Source organism: Sinocyclocheilus grahami, unplaced genomic scaffold (genome assembly GCF_001515645.1).
Source record: "Sinocyclocheilus grahami isolate Dianchi unplaced genomic scaffold, SAMN03320097.WGS_v1.1 scaffold82.1, whole genome shotgun sequence".
Taxonomy (NCBI): Eukaryota; Metazoa; Chordata; class Actinopteri; order Cypriniformes; family Cyprinidae; genus Sinocyclocheilus; species Sinocyclocheilus grahami.
The window spans coordinates 1,340,565-1,367,141 of record NW_015505261.1 but is presented as its reverse complement, the minus strand read 5'-3'; the positions used below and the strand labels follow the sequence as shown (position 1 = coordinate 1,367,141).

Genomic DNA, 26,577 nt, shown 5'->3' with positions numbered 1-26,577 from the left:
ATAGCCTATTCAAGTTGCTGTCAGGTAGAGTTTATGATGTTAAGCATTACAGTCTTGTAACATCAGTGTTTCCTTATTATCAGGGTGTTTTACAAACATAATCAGCACAACAGACTGCATTCATAGTAAAGGCACTGGTGGAGCAACAATTCACTTCGGTCAACAACAGACCTCGGTTTTAATTTTACCAGTGTATAATTAACCTAAATGGCCTGAGGTCAAATCATGATTACTGTATTTTATCAAATGGTAGTGGTGTTGCTCGGCTTCAGGCTTAAATGGTGCTTTATCTGTGTGAAAGCTTGCAGTAAAGCATGATGCAATATCGTCTGTAGCCTAGTTTGTACAATGTCTAGCATATTTTATTCATTCAACTCTCAGGTGACTGTAGAAACCCACTTAGAGTCTGACTCCTCATACAAACCCTCAGACAGAGGAAGAGTGGAGATATACCCACATGCATTGCCACATGTGATACAATAGCCCACTGCCATATTGAAAGCTTGATAACAGTGTTTGGACTTGATGAGCAGCACTGGACGGCACAGTTCCTTAAAGGTTTTCTGCATTGAAATGGCTTTTGATTGGGCAAAATGGGTAGGTTATATTATATATCCTTCTAAACAGTAGAACATGAAAGAAGTCCAGTGAGTATGAAATGTGAAAGCTCATTTTTTTTGTTCTGGCAATATTTTTTATCCTTAAGGCTAGCATGTTATGTACCAACTGTATCTGTTTTCATATTCCAAGGACTTTTTCAGTCAAGAACTTTATAATTGGACCATATTTGCCCAACTGCACAACTATAAGGAGCAAACGCATCGACAACCACTGCAATTTGCTGTCATTCAGCATTTGTTAGTACTCTTACAAAAGAACAATACCACTCACCTAAACCTCAGCACAACCTTAGTTTTACAGTCTGTTCTATTTCTATTTTTGAGCTTTTGAAAGAAAATATCATACCGTACGGTAGTGGATATAACGAACACACTCACAAAGCACCAATTGTAAATCTGGGCCTTCGAGGAACTTTTCAGTGTGAGTTAGATTAATTAGATACTACATATAATTTAATAGGAAAATGTAAAGTGTAACACATTTTATTGTTGCAGAGTGTATTTTATAAAATGTTTAAAAACTTTAAATCTTTTATCACTTTATTCAATTGTGTTTCTTGTTACATGGAACTACTGAACACAGATATAGAAGTTTATTTTAAAGTGCAAAGTATTATCTAACTATCTAAAAATGTGTATCTAATGGGAACAGAACAAAGTTTTGTAACAAAGAAATATGTGATAATGTGTAAATATGTGTAAGTAGAACAGTTTGGATATTGGGACATTCCCAGTATCTTGTTTGAGTCAGTGAATCATATACTCAACTCTAAGACCTTTTTGCTAATGTTCCCATTTAGTTATGAAAGTTATAAAAGCATTATTTCTGAATGTTCTCTGAACATTAAAATCAGGTTTTTTAAGTGTTTTAATTCATTTAATTTTAAAAAGTTAAAAAAATTATAAAATGTAATGTACCATTAACTTTCACACAATATTGTGTGAAATTTAATGGTACATTACATTTTATAATTTTTTTAACTTTTTAAAATTAAATGAATTAAAACACTTAAAAAACCTGATTTTAATGTTCAGAGAACATTCAGAAATAATGCTTTTATAACTTTCATAACTAAATGGGAACATTAGCAAAAAGGTCTTAGAGTTGAGTATATGATTCACTGACTCAAACAAGATACTGGGAATGTCCCAATATCCAAACTTTTCTACTTACACATATTTACACATTATCACATATTTCTTTGTTACAAAACTTTGTTCTGTTCCCATTAGATACACATTTTTAGATAGTTAGATAATACTTTGCACTTTAAAATAAACTTCTATATCTGTGTTCAGTAGTTCCATGTAACAAGAAACACAATTGAATAAAGTGATAAAAGATTTAAAGTTTTTAAACATTTTATAAAATACACTCTGCAACAATAAAATGTGTTACACTTTACATTTTCCTATTAAATTATATGTAGTATCTAATTAATCTAACTCACACTGAAAAGTTCCTCGAAGGCCCAGATTTACAATTGGTGCTTTGTGAGTGTGTTCGTTATATCCACTACCGTACGGTATGATATTTTCTTTCAAAAGCTAAAGTAATATTTCATATTTCGTTTGTATTTAGTAATGTATATATTTTTATACAATAACAAAAATAATAATAACATTTTAAAGCCATATTGATATATAATCACAAACATTTGGCCAAGTTGAGCAGCCCTATAAACATTTTTAAATCGCAATCACAATTTTGATCATAAAAATCACAATTAGATTGTTTCCTCAAATCGTTCAGATCTAATTATCAGTGATTTTCGGTCTCTTCCCCTGTAGCCGCACTACCTGAATGAAGCTCTGCTCCTGCTGGCTAAAGTGCACTATGTTCAGGGACACTACAGGGACGCCCAGGGCATGTGTGCCAGAGCAGGTGTGGATGATTTCAGCCGCCACGAGAAGCCTGTCTACCAACTACGCATGCTGGCAGAGGCCTTTGTCATCAAAGGTATGAACAGTTGAGAAATCACTAATAGCTCATTAATTCTCCCTCATTATTGTATAATTAAGTCATGATGACAAGGAAATTAACATACTGTATACAGTTATGCGTGAGGTCTAAATATTCAGCTAATTATAGCATGTGTTGTAGCTTCCTGCAACCGTTCAGCATTGCCACAACCTCTTTAAAAATTTTGGCAATATTAACTGTGGAAAAAAATGTAAAAGTTCACTGAGGTTTATTGCGGTGTAGTGGCTCTTAATTAGATTTTTTTTATTATTATTTAGTCCGTTAGATGCTAAAGTTAAAAGACGAAGTTCCTAATATGGTCCTTTTATCTGCCAGAGCAATTTTAATGTGTATTTATAGAGTTATTAAGTAATTTCCATTGCTCCATTCCACTGAATATTTGCTTCAGGCATGCTTTTATTGGATTCATACCCAGGCTAAAGTGTACACTGAAAGAAAGGTTGGCATTACAATCATAGAGAAATGTGTGGATAGGAGTGTGTCTTTTCTTTTATCATATCCTTGGACAGAATGTAACCACAGGAAAAAAAAGGCAGTTTTACACCATTGTCTACAGGGAAGCTTCTATTATATATCTTTAGTTATCATTCATATCAGGTTTTCCAGCATTTTACTCATCCTGTATTTGTGTAATGTCAAATTTTCCATGATTTTTAATACATAACATTCTCTCGCAAGTACAAAAAAAGTATGTGCTAGGTATATACAGTACTGTATGTATATGGAATTACCACCTGACAACATCAGTACTATTGTACTCCCACAATAAGGAACACATAGGCCTATTGAAGTACTCATACATATGACCAGTGTTGGGGAAAGTTACTTTTAAAAGTAATGCATTACAATATTGCGTTACTCCATAAAAAAAGTCACTAATTACGGTACTTAGTTACTTTTTTATGGAAAGTAATGCGTTACGTTACTTTTGCGCTACTTTTAAAATCTGGACAGGGCTTGCTTGCTTATTTTTAAAATAAAAAAGTTCTATTTTTGGCAAATACAAAAGCCTTTCACACCAAAAGTGAAATGAATAAGCCTCAGGCTGAAGGGAAGGTAAATTTACGTCCGTACCGTAGAGTGCAGAAGAAGACATTTCTACAAACTTCAGCTATAAAAAAAACACACAAATGTTTGTCCAGAGTAATTTGTGCTTATTAGTACGCTTGAACTGGATCATCGAAGGTCAGAAGCAAAGACATTGTTAATAGAATGGGATTAAATACATAAAGCATATTTGGGTTGTTTAACATTTAATTATTGCAGGTTTGCGTCATATTCTGAGTTGCATTATTTTTATTCATTTTGAGGAATACTGAATCTGTGTGGTTTTTTTTTTTGTGCGAGTGAGATGAATGAATGCATATTCATATTTATTTTAGAACTACAGTAACATCTTCTGATTTCTCTCAGCATGGGGACAGGAGAGCTGTCAATCAATAAATTGAAAAAAAAAAAAGTAACTTGCGTTACTTATTTGAAAAAGTAACTCAGATATTCTCTCGTAAATTAAAAAGTAATGCGTTACTTTACTAGTTACTTGAAAAAAGTAATCTGATTACGTAACTTGAGTTACTTGCAATATATTACCCCCAACACTGAATATGACATCATGCAATTTTGTTCCGTTTTTAAAAAAATCCCCAAACGAACAGGGTGATGCCAATTATGTAATAATTATGTAGTAATTGTTGGAAGTTTCAAGTTATTCCACAGTCTTTCTGACTGCTTTTTATATGTACCCTGGCATCTGAACCCCCACTACAGGTTCACACACAGACACATACTATCAGACAGCAGGCTGGGAAAGTATAATATTAGCTTCTCTAGCGTAGAAAGCAGAAGCCACCCAGAATCAGTCCCTTGAGAGACTCACCAGGCACAGCTTGTGACAGCCGTTCCACGCTGACAGACCCATAGTAAATATTGCAATAACTCACTGCTGTGTTTACTAATAAGTTAACTACTGTGTCTCTATCTATCTATCTATCTATCTATCTATCTATCTATCTATCTATCTATCTATCTATCTATCTATCTATCTATCTATCTATCTATCTATCTATCTATTTATCTATCTATCTATCTATCTATGTTGTAGTTCCTTATACAGTTCTATTTTCTCTGCTCGTCAAAGCCAGTTTCACTTGCATTAGGCACTTGTTGAGTGTTAATTATGGTTGCTGTCTACTCTTCTCTTCAGATTTGTATAGATGGGGAACTCTTTTTAACAGTCGTGATGTGGTAAAGTTACACTAATTGCACAGTTCCTCATTTTTAGTTCTCCTCTGTGTACTTCCTCATATTTGGATGGAACTAGAGACTTCTGGGAGAATTCAATGTAGGCAGAAGTCTTGGTTACACTTTATTTCGATAGTCCACTTTAGACATTCTACTAACTATAAGTAACTTTGTAACTACATGTCAACTACATGTCAACTAATTCTCATTCATTTGCAACTACATGTCTACTAATTCTCCGAGTAGACTTAGGGTAGGTTTAGGGTTAGTAGAATAAGTTGACAAAGAAAGTGTTAGAAGATATATATTAAGCAGACAGTCTGCTAATACTCTATTGAAGTACTCATACATATGACATCATGCAATTTTGTTCCGTTTTTAAAAAAATCCCCAAACGAACAGGGTGATGCCAATTATGTAATAATTATGTAGTAATTGTTGGAAGTTTCAAGTTACTTCCACAGTCTTTCTGACTGCTTTTTATATGTACCCTGGCATCTGAACCCCCACTACAGGCAATATATTACCCCCAACACTGAATATGACATCATGCAATTTTGTTCCGTTTTTAAAAAAATCCCCAAACGAACAGGGTGATGCCAATTATGTAATAATTATGTAGTAATTGTTGGAAGTTTCAAGTTATTCCACAGTCTTTCTGACTGCTTTTTATATGTACCCTGGCATCTGAACCCCCACTACAGGTTCACACACAGACACATACTATCAGACAGCAGGCTGGGAAAGTATAATATTAGCTTCTCTAGCGTAGAAAGCAGAAGCCACCCAGAATCAGTCCCTTGAGAGACTCACCAGGCACAGCTTGTGACAGCCGTTCCACGCTGACAGACCCATAGTAAATATTGCAATAACTCACTGCTGTGTTTACTAATAAGTTAACTACTGTGTCTCTATCTATCTATCTATCTATCTATCTATCTATCTATCTATCTATCTATCTATCTATCTATCTATCTATGTTGTAGTTCCTTATACAGTTCTATTTTCTCTGCTCGTCAAAGCCAGTTTCACTTGCATTAGGCACTTGTTGAGTGTTAATTATGGTTGCTGTCTACTCTTCTCTTCAGATTTGTATAGATGGGGAACTCTTTTTAACAGTCGTGATGTGGTAAAGTTACACTAATTGCACAGTTCCTCATTTTTAGTTCTCCTCTGTGTACTTCCTCATATTTGGATGGAACTAGAGACTTCTGGGAGAATTCAATGTAGGCAGAAGTCTTGGTTACACTTTATTTCGATAGTCCACTTTAGACATTCTACTAACTATAAGTAACTTTGTAACTACATGTCAACTACATGTCAACTAATTCTCATTCATTTGCAACTACATGTCTACTAATTCTCCGAGTAGACTTAGGGTAGGTTTAGGGTTAGTAGAATAAGTTGACAAAGAAAGTGTTAGAAGATATATATTAAGCAGACAGTCTGCTAATACTCTAGTAACTGCTAGTTGACATGTAGTTACAAAGTTACTTACTGTTAATAGAATGTCTAAAGTGGACTATCGAAATAAAGTGTTACCGAAGTCTTGGCAAATCTGAGATATCAAAGCATTTTCTAGGAGGTTCAAATATTTGATTGTCCATGGCTATTTTCTGCATCTTGCCCTGCCAAAGCTCTGGATGAGACCCAGACGGAATGTTCCAGACAGACTGAATAATTGATTAAAGTCCTGCTAATGTCATTTAAAAATGTTTGTCTGATAAACAGATATTTGCTCTCATGGTGTTTCTCAATTATATGTATTAATTGGCATATACCGATTAAGAATAGACTGTACCAAACATAGAGATCCGTTCTTGTTCCACATGTCTAATTAATTCTATTCAGCAGCAGTACTGTAATTGGAGATGCAGTGCTTTGCTGTATTCATTTTGCATGTCTTGGTTCCATGCTTAAACTATATTTCATTCTCTCTTGTACGGTTATTGTCCCAAATTATATATATATATATATATATATATATATATATATATATATATATATATATATATATATATATATATATATATATAAAGTGATAAAGTGAGTTCCAGACTTTTTTTCTCTGAATAGATGTAACGTTCTGCAGATGTCAAAGAGAACCTTTAGATCTATGAAGAAAGGAGATTTTACTTTTAGGAGTGTGTAGATATATATATATATATATAAAGTGAATCTTAACCTAATCGTTCTCCATGAATGTTCAGGTTTGTCTTTGGACCATCAGTCTATGTCAGGTGCTTCCCGTGTTAGACTGTCCGAGAGAGAGGAAGAATGTCTGTCCTGTTACCTCATGGCCTGTGATGCTGGCCTGCTGTACCTGCAAGAGCTCGACAAGGTCTGTGTGTGTTTTACATCTTGTCAGGGGCCGGTTTACTCAGAACATGTTTTTCTGTGTAGACATGTCTCTAACTGTTTTCTTGGTGTGTCTCGCTGCGTTTTCAGTATCTCGTGCATGATTGATTCAAATTGAAAGAGACATTTAGCTTTTATAAGCACTGACTGTAAATGCAAGAATGTGTTCTGTGTATATTATATGTTAATATATAGAATGTAAAATTGGGACAGTTTTGTATTCATCTGTGTTCATTTCCGGCCATCATTACATTGCATTTGCGTCTTGTTGACTAGACTGTTTGCACGCCAAGTTCCAAAACTGCTAAAAGCGGTTCATCAGTCCCAAATTTTGACTTGGACCCAGGTTTCTTCCTGCAGGCAGCTCTTCAGAGCGCATACCTGTCGCTGCTGAGAAAAGGGTGAGGGCGCACATTACTACTCTCAGACTCTGTACCCACAATTCTCTGCCCTTCATATTTAGCACTCATGCAGCCATGCACACACAGTATTCACTGCACAGCTTGACTTAATCCATTTATGGACTCCATGTGAATAAACTGTATGACTGGGACTGTCTAAACACTCCACTCGTGTCCTTGTGTCAACATGTGTCAACATCGTTGTGTCAGCAGGTGTCAGTGTTATAACACAAGTGATTTTATATGAGGTCTTGTTTTCAGTCACTCTAAAATGAGCTTTGTTTGAAATGGCATACTGACATACTACAATTTTAGGACTGTCAATAGATTAAATTAGCAGATCATAAATATATTAAACAACATTATTTTTTCAGTTCCAAAAAAGAAAAGAAAATAACATGTAAATTGCGTCAGTTTGTATGTATGATGTGGAATACCTGTGTGCATATAGCCTTTAATATATATGTGCAGTATAGTCTATAAAGACACTGAACAGAGGTTGATTTCTGCATAGTGCTCTTTACTTGTCTCAGCTGCCCTTCCCTCTTCTTCACAAAGGTCCAGTGCTCAAATAGAAATCTGTGACTGTAAATGCTATAAATACAGTTCTATATTTCTCAAACTGAATAAAAAAAACAGGGGAAATGCAAACACACACAAAAAGAACAATCAAAAGCAAATTCACAATAATGAAATATAATATAATAACATTACCCACATTTTGAACTTAAATGTTTTTGTAACAAAAGTGATTTTGCAGTGGATCACTGTAATGGCCATTTTTAATAATAACCATTATTACAGTCTAAATAATATATAGTATAATGTGAATGTATTACAATTCTGATATAATATAATTTGAATGTAAAAGAACAAATGTCATTTTTGGTGTTGTTGAAGAACTTTAGCCTACGGAGATACCTAAGACAAAAAAAATGAGATACAGTACCTGCTGTTTCATACAGTATAATGCAATGGACATGACTTGATCATCCATTTGATAATCTACAAAATAACCTGCTGAAACATCAGCTGTGAATTTTGAAATCTTCTTGACATGTTTTTTACGCTGTGTACTTTTGTTTAGCAAGGATGCGTTAAATTAATAATATATGCCACACGCGGTGTGTGTGTGAATAAAAAATAAAAGTAACCTACTTTATCCCAGAGATTATAAAAAGTCATACTGTAACATACTACCAGGGTTGCCAGGTCTACATAACAAAACCAGCCCAATTGGTGCTCAAAACTAGCCCAGTTGCGTTCCAGGGGGAAATGGCTATCAAAATTACTCAAAAAAAGCATTCCAGAGGGTTTCATTTGGTCAAAATTACGTTCCGGGTGGTCAGAGGATTACACTTCAACCCCGAGACTGAAAAAAAAAACAATCCGCGGCAGCAGTATAAAAGTAGCCCAATTCCGTGGGAAAACCTTGGGACTTGGCAACGCTGCATACTGTAAGCAATATCAGTCAAGTCAAGTCAAGTCTGCTTTATTGTCAATTCTTCCACATGTACAGCACATACACACAGAGAATTGAAATTGCGTTACTCTCAGACCCTTGGTGCATACAGATAACACTAACAGTAGAACATAAATACAGATTAAATATAAAATACAACTATACAAATATCCACTGTATACTGTAAGGCTGCAGTGAGCAGGACACTGACACGCCATTGCAAACTAAAGTTTGTCATAATCCATCATCCTCATCCACCCCCTTCTGTCTCTCTTCTTAATAACTGACACACACTCACATGTACAGTAGTTGTGATATAATAATCATTAGTGTTATAATGTCCATCCGTTATCCGTTAAGTCAGTTATCATTTTATTTTTCAATCATTTTGCTTCCCACAATCACTTGTGCCTATTTGTGTTTTAGTCACTTGGCTCAGGGAACTCAGCAGCTGCGGCGGGTCATGAGGGCTGTGGAGAGTCGGGGGTCTCAGAGTTTTCGTAAGGTGAGATCTGGGTAAATGAGATTTTTGATGCTCACAATCACACAGCAGGAGTCAAGAGGTTGTTGTCTGTTGTGTCGTGTTGTTCAGAAAGTAGCGCGCAGACTTGCAGAAGTGTTGCTGGGCTCAGTCTGTGAGGAAGCGTACTGGGGTCCACTGTCTCCTCCACCACCCGGCTGGCTAAAGAGAGAAGGAGCCACACACCCCAAAAACGCCATCTACCCCTCGTCCGGACCGCCACAGCGCTACAGCACTGAGGGGTCAGACTCTCTTTCCATTCCCATTCTCTGTATATTCAAACTCAATTTTCATGTAGAAAACAATATCTAAAGGATGATCAGAATATAAAAGCACAACAAAGGAAAGTAAATTTTGAAGACTTGACAAATTTTAAATAATTTTTAAAAGCTTGAAGTTTGAATGTTTTACTAAGATAAGTCACGAAAAGTCAGACAGTACAATAAAAACTAATTTAGACCTCATCAGACTACTATGAAACTATGTAAAACAATTAGACCTTTACAAAACCACCTGCTGCTTGTTGCTTGGCATTGTTAACAAACAGTTGCTGGTTAACATACAGTTCTTAGTTTTTGTTAACATGCTTAATATGTAATATGTAGCAGAGTATAACATTTTTAGCATGTTTAACTTTTTGTTTACACATTACCATGTTTATAGCATGTTGCTAACACACTTTACCACATTGCTAGTATTGTTAAACAGCATGTTTTAGCATGTTGATTGCAAAATTGATCACATTTCAAGCATTTTTGACATGTTGCTAACATGTTTTAGCATGTTAATATGTCTCAAGTAGGCCTATATCCTATCACATTGATAGCATGATTTAGTATGTTGCTACAATGTTTTAACATGTTGTTAGCATTTTAGCACATGCCATAATGATTTAGCAAGTTGCTAGCATGATTTAGCACATTCCTTGCATTTTTAGCATGTTTCTAGCATGTTTCTAACATTTTTAAACATTTTGATAGTTTACCATGTTGCGAGCATGTTTAAGAACAGCTAGCATGTTTTAACAAAGTAGCCTATGTTAGTATGTTTCAGCACATTGCTAGCTTGTTACCAACATGTTTTAGCACATTGCTAGCATAATTTAACACATTGACAGATAGGTGACCGAACAAAAACAGGAGAACTATAAGCCTGATCAGTCATAAAAAATATAACACACCATCAGAACATCTTGAAAAGCTGTGAAAAGCGAGTTTTGGCAGTCTCTAGGATGAGTGAACGTTTAGAATGTTTGTCTCAGACAAAGAAAAAGAAGAAGAAAATCTTAAATAGTAGATCAGTATGCTTTGTCAAGCTAAAATAATAACTGTTAATTTGAGCAGTTTAATGTAAATCTCACTGTACATCAGCCATTGGACAATACTGATCGATAACTAGAATCAGAGAGCAATGAACAAGGAGACGAGCAGAGGACAGCGCTGGGGTTTGTTTGCCTGCTTTAATATTCAGGACACGGCGGAATGCTGTGTTGTGAATAAAACATATTGTAACTGTACCTGTGAGTCTGCAGACGCCAAGCAGAGAAAGGAAAATACAAGAGAGATGAAAAAAGATGGAGAGAACTTTTGACAATGCGTCTGAAGAACAGAAATGAGAACAGATGAAAGGAATATTCTAGTTTACCATTCCTGGTACAGTTCAGTAACACACTAGGATGGAACTCCAGATGGTGGAGGGAAGTAGGATAAAGTAATGAGAGGGGAAATCAGGGATGAGAGAAACAGAGCCTGTAAAGAAAGACAAAATTGTTCAGAATACCAATAAAACATGTTAAACATGTGACAACTGTGAGAATGGACGTGAGTACAGAGAGTAGTTACAGACTGACATACAGTATGTAACTAGAGACTGACACACACACACACACACACACACACACACACACACCTTGGTGACGTGTTTTTTCCTTTTCCTGTTGCCACCCTGCAGAGCTTTCTGTCCACAGGACGTGGTTGAAGAGGCGGTGCTGGTGCTCCTCATCACAGAATCAATGGTGAGACAGTCTTCCTCACATTCATCCTTTCTTCCTTAACATGCTGTGTTGTGACATCTCTTCTCTTTAACTGCATCTTGAGAACTATAGCATAACTATATTATGAAGGAATAGGAAAATTTGCCAAACCTGTTTGTTGTTATTTGTTATGTGGAACACAAAAGGAGGATTCCTCTCTTCCATGATTAGAGTGACCTCTAAATTGTCCTTTGGAGGTGGGACTATTTTTCTAGGTGGATGAATTTGGATGCCCCAGTATTATAAATATACTGCATTTGGCATTGAAACTAATCTAACCTTGTCTTCTAATCTTCTTATGACATACACTACTGTTCAAAAGTTCCATTTTTTTAAAGAAATGAATACTTTTATTCAGCAACGATACATTAAATTGACCAAAAGTGACAGTAAAGACATTTATAACGCTACTTTTGAACTTTACATTCATCAAAGAAACCTAAATATATACAGTATATATCAGGGTTTCCACAAAAATATTAAGCAGCACAAATGTTTTCAACATTGATTATAGGAAATGTTTCTTGAGCAGCAAATCAGCATGTTACAATGATTTCTGAAAAATCATGTGACTCTGAAGACTGGAGTAATGATGCTGAAAATTCAGTAAAAAAAAAATCATTTTAAATCACTTCTTTGATCAAATAAATCCAGCCCTGGTGAGAGTAAGATACTTCTATCAAAACATTAATTTGCAAAAACCTTATTAACCCCAAACATTATGAACAATAGTGTGTTGTTTATCAAGACAGAAAGCAAATTTTGAGACATGTATGATTCATTTATGGCCATTAGACATTCATTCGTGTGGTTTTTGCTAGTGGTTACTGACCATGGTAAATCTTTGCATTTATTTGACATTTTCATACAGACCCACACGTTTTTACTAGAACATTTTAAAGTGCCCCTATTATGGGTAATGAAAGGTTCATATTTTGGTTTTGGGAGTCCCCAACAACAGGTTGACATGCATGCAAGTTCAAAAAACACTTTCATTGTCTTATAATATGCATTCATTTTTATCTTATTTGCTCAACGACTCCCAAACGATTCACTCAACGATTCATTTTTCCAAACCCCTCCTTTGCGTGACGCTAATCTGCGGTGATTGGTCCAATTGGTCTCATTTTCATGTCATCATGCCTGCAATGCCTGATAAAGCAGTGTTTGTGAGCGCAGTGCTGCTTTGTGTACAGCGTTACCGGGGACCGCTATTTTTACTGCTCCAAAAGTGGCACCTAGTGGTAAAGAATGAATTTGCATTTTCATTCAGACCAACGCGAAAAGACCAACAAGTGTGCGGGCAATATGCTAATGATTCATGTTGACGTTAACATGAAACGACTTGGGATTAGTTTTAAAAACGACTTGTTTCAATGATTCAGAGCCGACTCTTTCTTTTGAGAGACAATAACTTTATACACGGTGCACTTTCAGATTTAAAACTTTGCAGGATGTTTTCATTCGCTTAGAGCTGTGTTACACACTGCATGAAAGGTAATTTTCAAAAATCCATAAGAGGGGCTCTTTAATATAGTATGTTTGATATGTATGTATGTTTAAAATGTTCATTTGTTTGTCAGATACTTGTACCTGAAGCAACTTCAGACAACACAAATTAAATGACAGAAATGATTGTTTAATGAGTTAAAACAACAAAACAACATCATACAGGTTTGGAACAAATAAATAACACATTTCCCAGATTTTAAATTTGAGGTGAACTATCCCTTTAAACACAGGGCTTCTGAAGGCCCCCCAAAACTGCATTTTGTGCGTGTCCGTATTTGACACCCAGTTCAGTTCTTGAACACTTTACTAATGAGCTAAAGAGCTGAATTAAACATGTAAGGTAAGAGAGTCATCTAAAATGTGCAATGCTGGAGATTCTCCTGGACTAGGATCGGGAAACACAGCTTTAACATATTCCTAACCCTCTCTCCGTTGTCCCCTGTAGGCCAGTGGCGAGGCGGTGATCAGCCGCACACCGGAGCATCAGGAGGCGAGGGAGAGCAGCATGCAGGACGCCTCCTCCGTCTATGACCTGCTGAGCATCGCTATGGCCAGGAGGGGGCAGTACGCCATGCTGTCAGAGGTGAGATGAGTCAGCACAGATCGTATGGACCCCGCGCTTTGCAAACAGGAGCAAGTGACCTGTATTTTTTTGTAGTTGTTTCTTTCTCTTTCTTTGTCACAAGTCGCCTCTTTCAGTCTGTCAATCGTATGGCTGCTTATTTCCCCTTCCTCCTTCGTCCTGTCCTTCAGGTTGTTTCAGTAGTTGGGCCGTTGTGTGATGGTGAGACTTTCTCAGGTGAATCTGGATCTAAGTTCAATGTTTTCATTCAGTTAACATCAACTGAATCCATGTCATTTCACTGGTAACCCACTGCCTTTACTCGGTATTACCAACACATGCCTGCTTGCATGTCGAATGTAAATCCCTTTCTCATCAAATTTAGGCTCACTTTCTCATGCATGTGCCATTATGTGATGTGTACAGGATACACACAATCCCCTATCCGTGCTGAAAACAACAAGATCCTTCCTAGAAATAACTAGTTATGCTGAGCAATGTCAACTGCATTGTCATTTTCTTGGAAGGCTGATTCCGAGTTTTTTTTCTGGCTGTGATGTGGTGTGTGATTGTTTGTCATCAGTGTTTGGAGCGGGCCATGAAGTTCTCCTATAATGAGTTTCATCTTTGGTACCAGCTTGGCTTGTCGTTGATGGCAAGTGGGAAGGTGAGATTCATGTCCTATTGTCATCATCATTGTTCTATACATTTATTAGTCATTCGTCACTATAATCGGCTATATTTTGGATTCAGTTAAATAAATATGTTCTGGTAACTGAAAGAAAGAAGATAGCGAAGGTTTTATCTAAATTAAATATATATTTGAAATTGAAAAGGCCTATGATAGTTCACCCAAAAATTAACAATCTTTCATTATTACTCGCCCTCAAGTTGTTTCAGACCTGTATGAGTTTCTTCTGTTGAATAAAGAAGAAGGTATTTTGAAGAATGTTGGTAACCAAACAGTTAATGGCAGCCACTCCATAATCCAGAAGTCAATGGCTACCGGCAACTGTTTGGTTACCAACATTCTTCAAAATACTTTCTTTTGTGTTCAACAGAAGAAAGCAATTCATACAGGTAAAAACGACTTGTTTCAATGATTCAGAGCCGACTCTTTCTTTTGAGAGACAATAACTTTATACACGGTGCACTTTCAGATTTTAAACTTTGCAGGATGTTTTCATTCGCTTAGAGCTGTGTTACACACTGCATGAAAGGTAATTTTCAAAAATCCATAATAGGGGCTCTTTAATATAGTATGTTTGATATAGTATGTATGTTTAAAATGTTCATTTGTTTGTCAGATACTTGTACCTAAAGCAACTTCAGACAACACAAATTAAATGACAGAAATTATTGTTTAATGAGTTAAAACAACAAAACAACATCATACAGGTTTGGAACAAATAAATAACACATTTCCAAGATTTTAAATTTGAGGTGAACTATCCCTTTAAACACAGGGCTTCTGAAGGCCCCCCAAAACTGCATTTTGTGCGTGTCCGTATTTGACACCCAGTTCAGTTCTTGAACACTTTACTAATGAGCTAAAGAGCTGAATTAAACATGTAAGGTAAGAGAGTCATCTAAAATGTGCAATGCTGGAGATTCTCCTGGACTAGGATCGGGAAACACAGCTTTAACATATTCCTAACCCTCTCTCCGTTGTCCCCTGTAGGCCAGTGGCGAGGCGGTGATCAGCCGCACACCGGAGCATCAGGAGGCGAGGGAGAGCAGCATGCAGGACGCCTCCTCCGTCGGATTATGGAGTGGCTGCCATTAACTGTTTGGTTACCAACATTCTTCAAAATACTTTCTTTTGTGTTCAACAGAAGAAAGCAATTCATACAGGTTTGAAACAACTTGAGGGTGAGTAAATTATGACAAAATGCTCATTTTTGGGTGAGCTATAACTAGACTTGTTAAAAAAGGTTTAAAGAGGGATAAAGGGATAACCAAAAATGAACCCCACCACCAAAAAAATCTAAATTCTCTCATTATTTGCTCACCCTCATGCCATCATAGATCTGTATGATTTTTTTTCTTAAGAGTTTTAGAAAAGTAATGTATCTGATGCAAGTGTATAGGTTCCCAAATACAACTCCAGTGTATGAATAAAAATGTTCGGAAGAAAAATGAACTTTTTATATATGTTTAACTTTTTAATATGAACTATTGCTGCACTGCATACAGTATATATATTATTACTATTTTATTTATTTTTTACCAAAACACATGAAAGTTTTCAATTAGCCTGAAAACGAAAAATACAGTTGCAGTAATTGCAGTAACATTGGTTATTTGGGTCTTTATGCTGTTTAGGGTGTCGTATTCTCAGGTGATATAACACACCAGTCTTAGGCCCCATTTACACTAGTGCGTTTTTGTTTTAAAACGAAAACGATCCTTGTCTACACTGGTGTTTTCACTGTTTCAGAAATTATCTCCGTCTACACTACACAACCATAAATGCATTTCACATGACCATTCATGCAGGTACAACCATAGTTATATGTATAGGTAGGTTCCCTATTTTTTAGATGGCGGATGCATCTACGTGCTTGGAGCGGTTGAATGGGGAATCTACCTATACATATCTATGGGTACAACAATGAGGATGATGTTATTGTTACACGGTCGTCAAGGATATGCAGAGCGAATCGTTTTCAAAAGTCTCCGTTTTGGTCCGTTTACACTGAAACGCAACCCCGGAATTTTCAAAATAAGGCTACGTTTGCACGACAACGGTGTAGTCAAAAATGCAAAAGTTTTTCCCTTGCGTTTTTAAAAAGTTTCACGTATACACATTTTCAAAACGACTTGCGTTTACACATATCTGCGAAAACGGCCAAAAACGCTGTATTACGTATGCCAGGCCAGTAGTTAGTACTGTCACCTTGTTAGTAAACAGTACCTATAGGGAAGTGACGATTACGTGTTGTATATGATGTTGGTTGTAATATTGGTGAAGTAAATCCACACTTTGCTGAAGAAGCATTAGCAAACTCCTGAGCAGCAACAACAGTACCATATACTCCGCCATTGTTGTGCATGTTTGTTTGCGCTTGCCTTTAAAATCGACACGTAAATGGGGCCTTAGTAAAGTTCTTCAACAACGAGCTGCCTCTCTATATTTCAGAGAGGTCGAGTTTACACATAAACTTAAGCACGTTTTGAAGCATGATGTGAGTACATTGCGAAGTTTGCAGAGGAAGTGACAACGAAGTGCAGAAGACTATCACTTCTCAAGTGATCTTCACAAAGTGCTTATATCTATGTCAAATCTATTCTCAACACTTTCATGAATGTGTTTGCAACATTTAGAGCCGATCCTCCCTATACGCAAAATACGCAAGCTGCGTAGGGCCCCCGAAACACTCAAGCGCTTTCCGTGAGCGCAATTCGAGACGGAGTGAAACACGGACAAATGCGTTTCATTCATTTGTTCATAACCACTCTGTAACAAAGTTCGTAGATTGGGAAGAAGGAGGCGGGAACCGGTGAACGTTTAAACAAAACTTTAATAATAAAATAAACACAAAATAGCGCGACAGCCCTTCACGCATGACTGCCGGGCGCAAACAGAACCAAAACACAAAAACACAAAAGTCCAGGCCTGGTCCTCTCTCGTCCAACACTGTCGTCACTCCTCCTTTTATTCTTCCAGAGCTCCTCCGTGGGACTCGGAGTGGCGCAGGTGTCGCGCATTATCATTAACTCCACCGGCCTCGCTCCGTTCCCATGGCTCTCGGCCCCGCCCCACTCGTTGCACACTCATAACCACTTTTTTTTTTTAAACAAGTGGATAAGCAACGTAGACAGCATTCTGAATTGAGAGGAAATCTTTGTTAACTGCATACACTTCTTACTAATTGTTGGAGAACTTTTAGAAATATTACACGCAACTAATTCTTTAACATATAAACCAACGTTAAACGACCACTAACAGAAGCCAGAGATGCTGAAGATGAACTCAAAGAGGAGAAAATACTGTAGCAGGCAGAGCAATCTCACTTCACCGTGCGCTAAATATTGGAACAAAATCCTAAATAATTAATTGGAGGTGGGGGTTTATATAAATGCATCTCTGAGGGGAACTGACTCTCTTCAGAAAAGTATTTTCTTTTCATCTTACCTCCATGCAATTCATATTAATGTGGTATTTAAAAGCACAGCGCTGCTTTGTTTACAGCAGTAACCAAGGAACCGCTTTATCGCTGCTGCTCCATAAGCGCCACCTGTTGTCAGAAAAGGAATTTGCGCTCTCATTCAGCCCGTCTGCTGTTTCTGTTTCATGCAGACATGTTTTATGTAGCATAATTTCACAAAGCTGAGGTCAGACCATTCTGTTTTTGCTTCAGATTTTGAAATTATACAGTCAAATATACATCAAAAACTGTTCATGTTACATGTAGCATGATTGCTTGGATCGTGATTAAAACGCAGTGGTTCTGCAATTGTTTCATGCATTCTGATTCATATAAAGGCACAGTCAGGGAAAACTCTGTGATAAACCGTGAAACCGTCAGAATTCTAAAAAAAAAAGGTGATACAGATTTTTGGTCAAACCGCCCAGCACTAGTATGTAGTATATAGTATATAGTATATATTAGTATGTTTCTTACATGCACCTATTGTTGTATGACATTGATTCATCTGCTGGAGTCATATGGATTAATGTCATAATGACTGGATGTGCTTTTTGAGTGTCAACATTCTGGCACCTGTCACTTCATGATCACAGAGATGGATTATTTGTCTACAAATCTTCATTTGTGTTTTAAGGTCAAGAAAGAAAAAGCCATATACATCTGGGACGACATGAGGGTGAATACATTTGAAAAATAAAAAAATAAAAAACATTTGGGTGGACTCTCCCTTTAGAATTATGTGAAACAATGCAGTGCTACAAAATTAGTGCAAGTAGTGTTGTAACAGGCCACCAATCATAAACTGCCTCAGTGCCTGCCTCATTGAATATTCATGAGCTTTGTACAGATGCTTGAGCTTTAACATGCTGTGTCTAGTTTCAGAAATAGGTAAAAACGTCAAACGGTGATGGCAAATCCCTCTCTGCATTTTCCTGAAAGTGTTTAGTCATTGTTTTGTATTACGTCTTACGATAACCAAAGCAAATACTGTATTTGTGACAATATCTCCACACATAGACAAGCAGTTATTAAAAGAGGTTGTGCTCTTGTTGTGTAATCTGCTTGTCCAGGCAATGTTATTAACCTCATGAATATGCAAATGAGAATGTTCATCCAGGGTTTACGGATGTACTGAGTGATAAGCCAAAATGAACCTGCAGGTTAACGATTTTCATGAGTGAAGGTTCACGCTTCTTTTGTTGTATGTTAATGAATGTTGTATGTTCTGTTGTATGTTAATGAATGTTGTATGTTCTGTTGTATGTTAATGAATGCAGAATGCTTACATTACCAGGGTTTGTGTCACTGCTACATTTTGAATTACTATACTATCTTACATGTGTGTTTGTATGTTTGAGAGCTGTATTATTAATGATTTTTTACAGAACGAGGGTGCAGTGTCAGTGCTTAAAGAGTGTGTAGCAATGAAACCACAGGACCCCATCCCACCTTTGCTTGCAGCAAAAGTGTGCATCAACCAGCTGCACTGGGTGAGAGAAACACAACAAGCAGCACATGTGCACAATATGCAGATTCATTCAGCAATAAATAAATAAATAAAACAATATTTATATTTAGAGCAGTTACAATATAGAGCAGTTCCAGCCTCTGAAAGTACTGTAAGTACAGTAAGTTTTGTTTAAATAAATTAATACTTTTATTCAACAAGCATGCATTAAATTGATCCAAAGTGACATTAAATACATTTATACAAAACACTTATTTTAAATAAAGCTGTTCTTTTGAACTTTATATTTAACAAAAAACGCAAAATTCATTGGAAATATTCACTTTGGCATCCATAAATCCTAATCCCATAAATCCTATATAATCCTAATATATTTATATTAAAACTAGCTATGCTCATAGCATTATTAATTTAGAAGTGATTTTTGATCCAGATCAAACTAGAACTGTACGAGAAACATTACATTTCTTTTTTCAGCCTTTTTATAATACTCAGTGTACAGTATACATCGCTCAATCCTAGAAAAGATCTAGATTCATATCACTAATGACCTCTGTTTTACATTAGTAACATTGCTATACTAGTTATACCAATATTGCAATGTACTGTACAGTCACAACACTATCAATCAAATACACACTGCAGCACTGTTGACAGAGATTACGGCACATCTGTTGGAAGCGCAGCACTGAATACAGACAGCACGCCATAAGAGGCTTATAGCACAATAGAGCCGTATAGCCACAAAAACGAAATGCAAAGGCTTTAATGTCAGATAGCATGCCATCCCACAGTCACACTTCAGACCGGCCCTTTATCATCCCAGCATCAAAACAGGGCATGCGGGGATTTGTCCTTAAGCGGTTGCCCTTGATGCTGATTCATGTCAGCATGTCTGGCATTTCAATTCAAGAATATTATACAATATTTAGTCATGACTACATGATTAAATTAAAAAAAATAAAGAAATTGTTGCAATTTCGCATGATATGCTTGCATTTGAAATGACCTTTTTTCTGTTTATACACTACCGGTCAATTTTTTAGTTTTTTACATTTCTTTTTTCTTGTGAAATATTAGTACAATTTAACTGTTTGTTATTTTAATATATGTATACATGTAATTTATACCTGTGATGGCAAAGCTGAGTCTTCAGTGTCACACGATCCTTTAGAAATCATTGAAATATGCCGATTTAGTGCTCAATTATCATCAGTAATTATTGCCGTCCAATTAGTAAAAATGGTTCTTATTATTGTCAGTGTTGATAACAATTTTTGGAGCTTGATATTGTGGTGGAAACTGTTTGAGTATCTAAAAACATTTTTTTGTAATGATTTTCTAACATTTTCTTAAGGATCATGTGACACTGAAGACAGGAGTAATGATGCTGAAAATTCAGCTTTGACATCTCAGGAATAAAGTATATTTTAATATACAGTGGTGGCCAAAATGATTAGGATACTAGTATTTTCTCAATAAGTCAGTTACTCTCTTAAATCAGTTATTTCTATCATTTGCTGTAGTGTGTCAGTAGGAAATATCAGTTTACATTTCCAAACATTCATTTTGCCATTAATTGTAATAATCCGGTGAGATTTTAGTTTGCACAACAGCCAGTGCTCCACACAGAGATCTGATCTGATCATCATCCAGTCTGTCTGAGATTACATGAAGAAACAGAACAAACTGAGACAGACTAAATCCAGAAGAACTGTGGCAACGTCTCCAAGATGCTTCAAGAGACCTACCTGCAAAAACAGAATATTAAATAGAAATAGTGATTTAAATAGCATTTTCTCAATATTACTGTTTTTACTGCATTTTTGATCAAATAAATGCAACCTCTGTGAAGGAGAGACTTCTTTAAAATCATTACACAATCTTAATTATTGAAAACTATTGACTGGCAGTGTACGTGCAGTTTTTATGACCTTATAATAATCGAGCAACACATTTGAATCTAAAATCTTATTTTTTTTCAATTGCATTTACATTTATTCTTTTAGCAGAAGCTTTTATCCACTTTTTATGAAAAAAATGTAATTTAGCTTAATCTTTTGTTCTAAGTGAATTAATTGTTCTTTGTTGGGTTTAATCCCTTAACCTTTCAGTTTCCAGCTCAGATCTTTAACCTCTACACTACACCACCAGTATATCTCATTGTAAGTTGAGAAGCACTGATATAAATCATCCAAACATCTAATGCATGTGTAAATGTGTGCGTGTCAGCTGGAGGATGCAGTGTCCCTCTCAGCAGGTGTGGTTGCTTTAGGAGAGGGTGCTGGAGAGTTCCTTCCTCGAGCTCATCTGGCCATCGGACTGTGCCGTAGTCTGCAGGCATCTGACGGTAAGCCCAGCCTGTATCCTTCTCTGAACCTAAAAATGATCCAGGCCCCCCAGCTGTCCTCAGCTGCTCTGTGCTCCCTCATGTCTGCGGTGACTCACTCTTTAACTGTGTGTTTGCAGCTACGCTGAAAGCCGACCGCGATGAGTTCAACAGAAGAGCACTGCAGTCACTACGGAAGTACGCTTGATGTTTACCTCTTATATTTCAACATGTGTACTTAACACAGATTGTGTTAAGGAGGCTTCAGCCACCCACTTTGTGTGGGAATTGTTTCAGTTTACCCTTTGCTAAGTTTATACCATAACTTTTATTAATATTAGCATTATTTTTTTCCCCTCAAAACCACACCACCGTTTAAAAGTTTGGAGTCTGTAAGATTTTTTTAAAGGTTTTTGGAAGAAATATCTTGTATGTCCACCAATGCTGTATTTATTTGATTAAAAATACAATTTTGAAATATTATTACAATAATAAAAAAAAACTTTTCTATTTTAATATATTTTAAAATTTAATTTATTGTGGAAAAGCTGAATTTTCAGCATCATTACTCCAGTCTTCAGTGTCACATGATCCTTCAGAAATCATTCTGATATGCTGATTGCAGCTCAAGGAACATTAATTATGATTATCAATGTTGAGCTACTTATATTACATTTTTGATTATTCTTTGATTAATAGAAAGTTCAAAAGAACAGCATTTATTTAAAATAGAAATATGAAAACAATGAAATAGAATCAATGTAAAAGACTGCTGTTACTTTTTATCAATTGAATGCAGCCTTGCCGAGTAAAAGTATTAATTTCTTTAAAAAAAATCTTACTGACCACAGACTTTTGCACAGTAGTGTATCTACAGTATATGCAGTTTTTTCAGTTAAAAACTAGTGCTGTCAACAGAAGAAAATAATCACAAATAATCTCATGATTATTGATCAGTATTTATAAAACAGACTGAAATTGGTGATACATAAATTTGGTGATACATACATTTGGTGAATGTCCACATTAAAAAAATAAACTTTTTACAAGAGGCATATTTATTAATGTTAACATCTTGAGTTCACTTTTTTTCTTATCATGGTTATGTAGTTAATGTGTTATGGAAACTTGATTCTGAATCCGAATCTTTTCATTTACACCAATGCTAATGTTTTCAACATTTTTAATCACGTTTTTTAATCATGTTTCTAAACAAATTTCAGAGCCACAATTAATTGCAGCATCTAATCTTAGTAAGGAGTCAGGTGTGAGATGACTGGCTGATGTCAGACTGGTAATAAGGTGATGGAAACTTCACACAGATTCTTTTTTGTCTTCAGAGCACATGCACTGGACCCTGGGGACCCTCAGATCTCCTTCTACCTCTCTCTGCAGCTCGCTCTGGTTCGACAGGTTAGCACGCTAACACATCAATCTCGCTGACTAGATGCAGAATCGCGTCTGTTCTTCATATCTTCCAAGAAAAGAAATTTACATTAATCTCTCTTCTTATTTTGCTTGACTGTGGATTTTTGTTGCTTTTGTTTACACATATGACTGTCAAGATCACATGATTGTGTGAATAGTTCTTTATCTCATCATATTCCTACCCACTGTGTGACAGCTCTTGTGTTTGTGGTATAGGTGTCAGAAGCGATGGAGCCATTGCAGTCAGCTCTGAATATTCGTGGGGATGATCCGCACTCTCTACATCTGCTGACTCTACTGCTCAGTGCCCAGAAACACTACCAACACGCCCTTGATACGCTTAAACTCGCCATTAACCAGCACCCGGACAACTTTAAGTATGTTTTATGTGTTTGTTCTACTTCAAACGTGATAGTTCCCCCTTAAATTAAAATAGTTTACTGAACCTCATGTCATACTAAGGTTACACTTGATAGTCCACTTTCTACTAATTATAAGTAACTTTGCAACTACATGTCAGCTAACTCTCATTAACATTTTAGCAGACTGTTAAGTTAGGGTTAGTAGAATAAGTTGACATGTACTTGCAAAGTGAGTAGATAATGTTTTGGGGGAGCATCAAAATAAAAAAAAAATGAAGCAGACCGAATTCAATGAAATTCAATGTTATTCAGTGTTAGCTTCAGTTCCTGTCTCCTGAGATGCCTTCATCTGGCCGATTTTTTAAGAAGAGAGAGGACAACAAAATCATCCTCACTACTTGAAGGCACCATTTAGTACTGTTTTGCTACAGTTTTCGCAACGGATTAATTAATACGCATCTGACTCAGTGTGCAAGGTTTCTGTGCGTGACAAATTTTTTGGATGACGAATACGAAAAAACGCATACGAAAATTTCGGACTCAGTGTGCAATGACTTTAAGGCTGCGTTTACGCTAGTGCATTTTCGTTTTAAAACGCATAACTTTTGCTACAGTTACGCCTGTCGTTTACACTCCGGAGTTTTCGACCCTCGAAAACAGAGAATTTTGTAGATGCTGCCGTTTTAAAATGAAAACTCACTAGTGTAAACAGGGCCTACAGTTCATTTAAAGTGTTCTAAACTTCCATGTTCTAAACTTCCAAAACGTTCTAAAAAGACATGCATGCTCTAAAGTTCCAAAAAGTTGCTGGTAGCATTGACGTCCAGTTGTATTTTTTTCCCTATGGAAGTCAGTGCATGCCTACCGGCAATTTGAACATTCTTCAAAATATTTTCTTTTATGTTCCACACTAGAAAGAAACTTGTACAGGTTTGGAGCAACTAAAGGGTGAGCCAATAATGACAGATTGTTTTTTTAATTATTATTCTTGGACTATCCCTTAAACTGCATTAGAAAACAAAATATCTGTAACCTTTTAGTATAGGGACCAATTCTCACTATTAACTAGTTGCTTATTACATGCATATTATTAACATATTGGCTGTTTATTAGTACTTATAAAGCACATATTCTACATCCCTAATCCTACCCAATATCTAAACTTAACAACTACCTTACTAACTATTAAATTAGGAGATTTATTGAGGCAAAAGTCATAGTTAATGGTTTGTTAATAGCAAGAATTTGACCTTAAAATAAAGTGTGACCAAAATATCAAACCTAGTGGCATCTGAACGTGACTGCAGAATCTTTCTGAAGAACTGCATCTTTTTTGTGTTTATGATTTTAATCAGCTGTTGTTGCAGTTGTTTTAGATTTTAATGCATTGAGTTTCTAGCATTTCAATGCATTTCTAGTTTATCACATGATCCACTAACATTTGACTTAATTCCCAACTGTATCTACTGTTTCATAGTTTTAAACCTAAATTACTTTTTTGTGAAATGTGCACAGTCCAAATTTTATTCAGAATATTTTCAGTTTTTACATCTCCATCTGGGGTCAGTGTTGCACTCGAGACGAGAATGGAGAGAAAAAAATTGATCAAATTCATAGCAGAGTAACACATAAGAGTGTAAAGACCCCCAGCCTCTCACAGGCAAACACGTTGAATCTATTGTGTGTCACAATGGTTATATTGTCGAAGAAAACAAATCATCACTTTATCAGTGGAAAAAGTGAACTCGGCTTTCTTGAAACTGTGTTTGTTGATGTATGGGAGGAGGCAGTGGCGAGCGGTGACTTTTTTAACCGGGTATGCTGAGTGATCACAGATGACAAAAAAAGAAGCAGGTGTCGATTTAAAAGTGTGCACATTTCCTACCTTATTTGTAAATTAAATTAATCTCCTATCCTTCTTCTATCGCTTCAGGTTTATCCATTGTTATTTGAATGCAAGAAAAATATAGCTGGTTTTCCAAGTAAAAACCACCAAATAACGTTTACAGGTAGTTAAGTTATGATACGTAATCAGAGGGTGGGGATGCCCCCGGTCTATATGTCTCTCTGCATCAGCTAAATAATTTTTTTATTCACAGTGAATAGGAGTTAAAACTCCCACCCGTGTGACACTCCAATAACAGACCATGCAAAATACCCAAAAGTATTTAAAATATTGCAAAGTAACGTTGCAACCTTGCAAACAATAATAAAATCAGAGAAGGACTTCAAGCGACACGAGCATATGCAAAACAAAATGTTGTTTGTTATTATTCAAATTTGATATAACCCACGTTTTTATAAACTTTTTTTTTTTAAATTTACCGCTTAGGCAATAACGTTGACAATAACGTATATCTTCAACATACTCTGTCTATGACCGCTAAGTTGTTCAGTGGACTTTTAAAATTTGCTTCGCTTGAGAAAATAAAAATATACAGTTAGTGTTTTTTTTTATTTTTTTATTTACTCGAGTTGGTTTTGCATCAAACACAATGTAATTTTCGGCAATCGAGATCGACAGCAACAGCGCATCTTTCCACTTGGGCGAGCGCTTCGCGAACAGCTTACCTCGCGCATTAAATCTGCCGCAGACCAGCAAATCACTGAGAACTATAATTCTGACGAATCACAGCGACAGAGCGGAGGTGAGAAAGCTGCAGAGAATTTTATTCAGATTAGCTGCAGCGATAGATGCCTTTGTCCATATTAGGCATTTCCTGGCACGTCTTAAGTTCTTTGAGCGCGAGATCACTTCTCTTTCAGTGCGAAAACTTCTTTATCTCATTTTCATAAAATAAAATGCTATAGTATTGAACTTTTCCTCTCCATCGGCGAATGATGATTCTGAAAGAAAATGTTAGCTATAGCAACGATCGCTACTTTCATGCATCTGATTATCAATGATCGCGCTCTTATTTCAAGGTTGTTGTTAAAGCTGTGGTTATTTTAACAGTTTCCTTCATACATTCGGTTCAACGACATTGTTAAAACACATTTATCATTCAATGGAACTGTGCGTATGCTTTAGACACTTACATTTTTGCTTCGTCCATGTAATAAATGTGCAGCCTTCGACTGCTCAGAGAATGTCGTCGGCATGACCGAGAGCCATTGAAAAACTACAGAAAAGCAAAACTACTT

General features: G+C 36.2%; 1 protein-coding gene across 6 annotated transcripts in view; it reads left to right on the top strand.

Moving 5' to 3' along the window:
- The window catches only part of LOC107586483 (tetratricopeptide repeat protein 7A-like), a 53,057-nt gene that overhangs the window by 14,111 nt on the left and 12,369 nt on the right, over positions 1–26,577 (top strand). For all 6 annotated transcript variants that reach the window (XM_016273855.1, XM_016273859.1, XM_016273858.1 and 3 more), the window contains 13 exons: positions 2,412–2,580; positions 7,056–7,186; positions 7,480–7,604; positions 9,493–9,571; positions 9,659–9,828; positions 11,537–11,600; positions 13,576–13,713; positions 14,276–14,359; positions 19,232–19,336; positions 21,547–21,664; positions 21,784–21,841; positions 22,984–23,056; positions 23,288–23,448. In XM_016273855.1, coding sequence (XP_016129341.1) covers positions 2,412–2,580; positions 7,056–7,186; positions 7,480–7,604; positions 9,493–9,571; positions 9,659–9,828; positions 11,537–11,600; positions 13,576–13,713; positions 14,276–14,359; positions 19,232–19,336; positions 21,547–21,664; positions 21,784–21,841; positions 22,984–23,056; positions 23,288–23,448 — 1,475 coding nt within the window. The remainder of the gene's footprint in view (positions 1–2,411; positions 2,581–7,055; positions 7,187–7,479; positions 7,605–9,492; positions 9,572–9,658; positions 9,829–11,536; positions 11,601–13,575; positions 13,714–14,275; positions 14,360–19,231; positions 19,337–21,546; positions 21,665–21,783; positions 21,842–22,983; positions 23,057–23,287; positions 23,449–26,577) is intronic.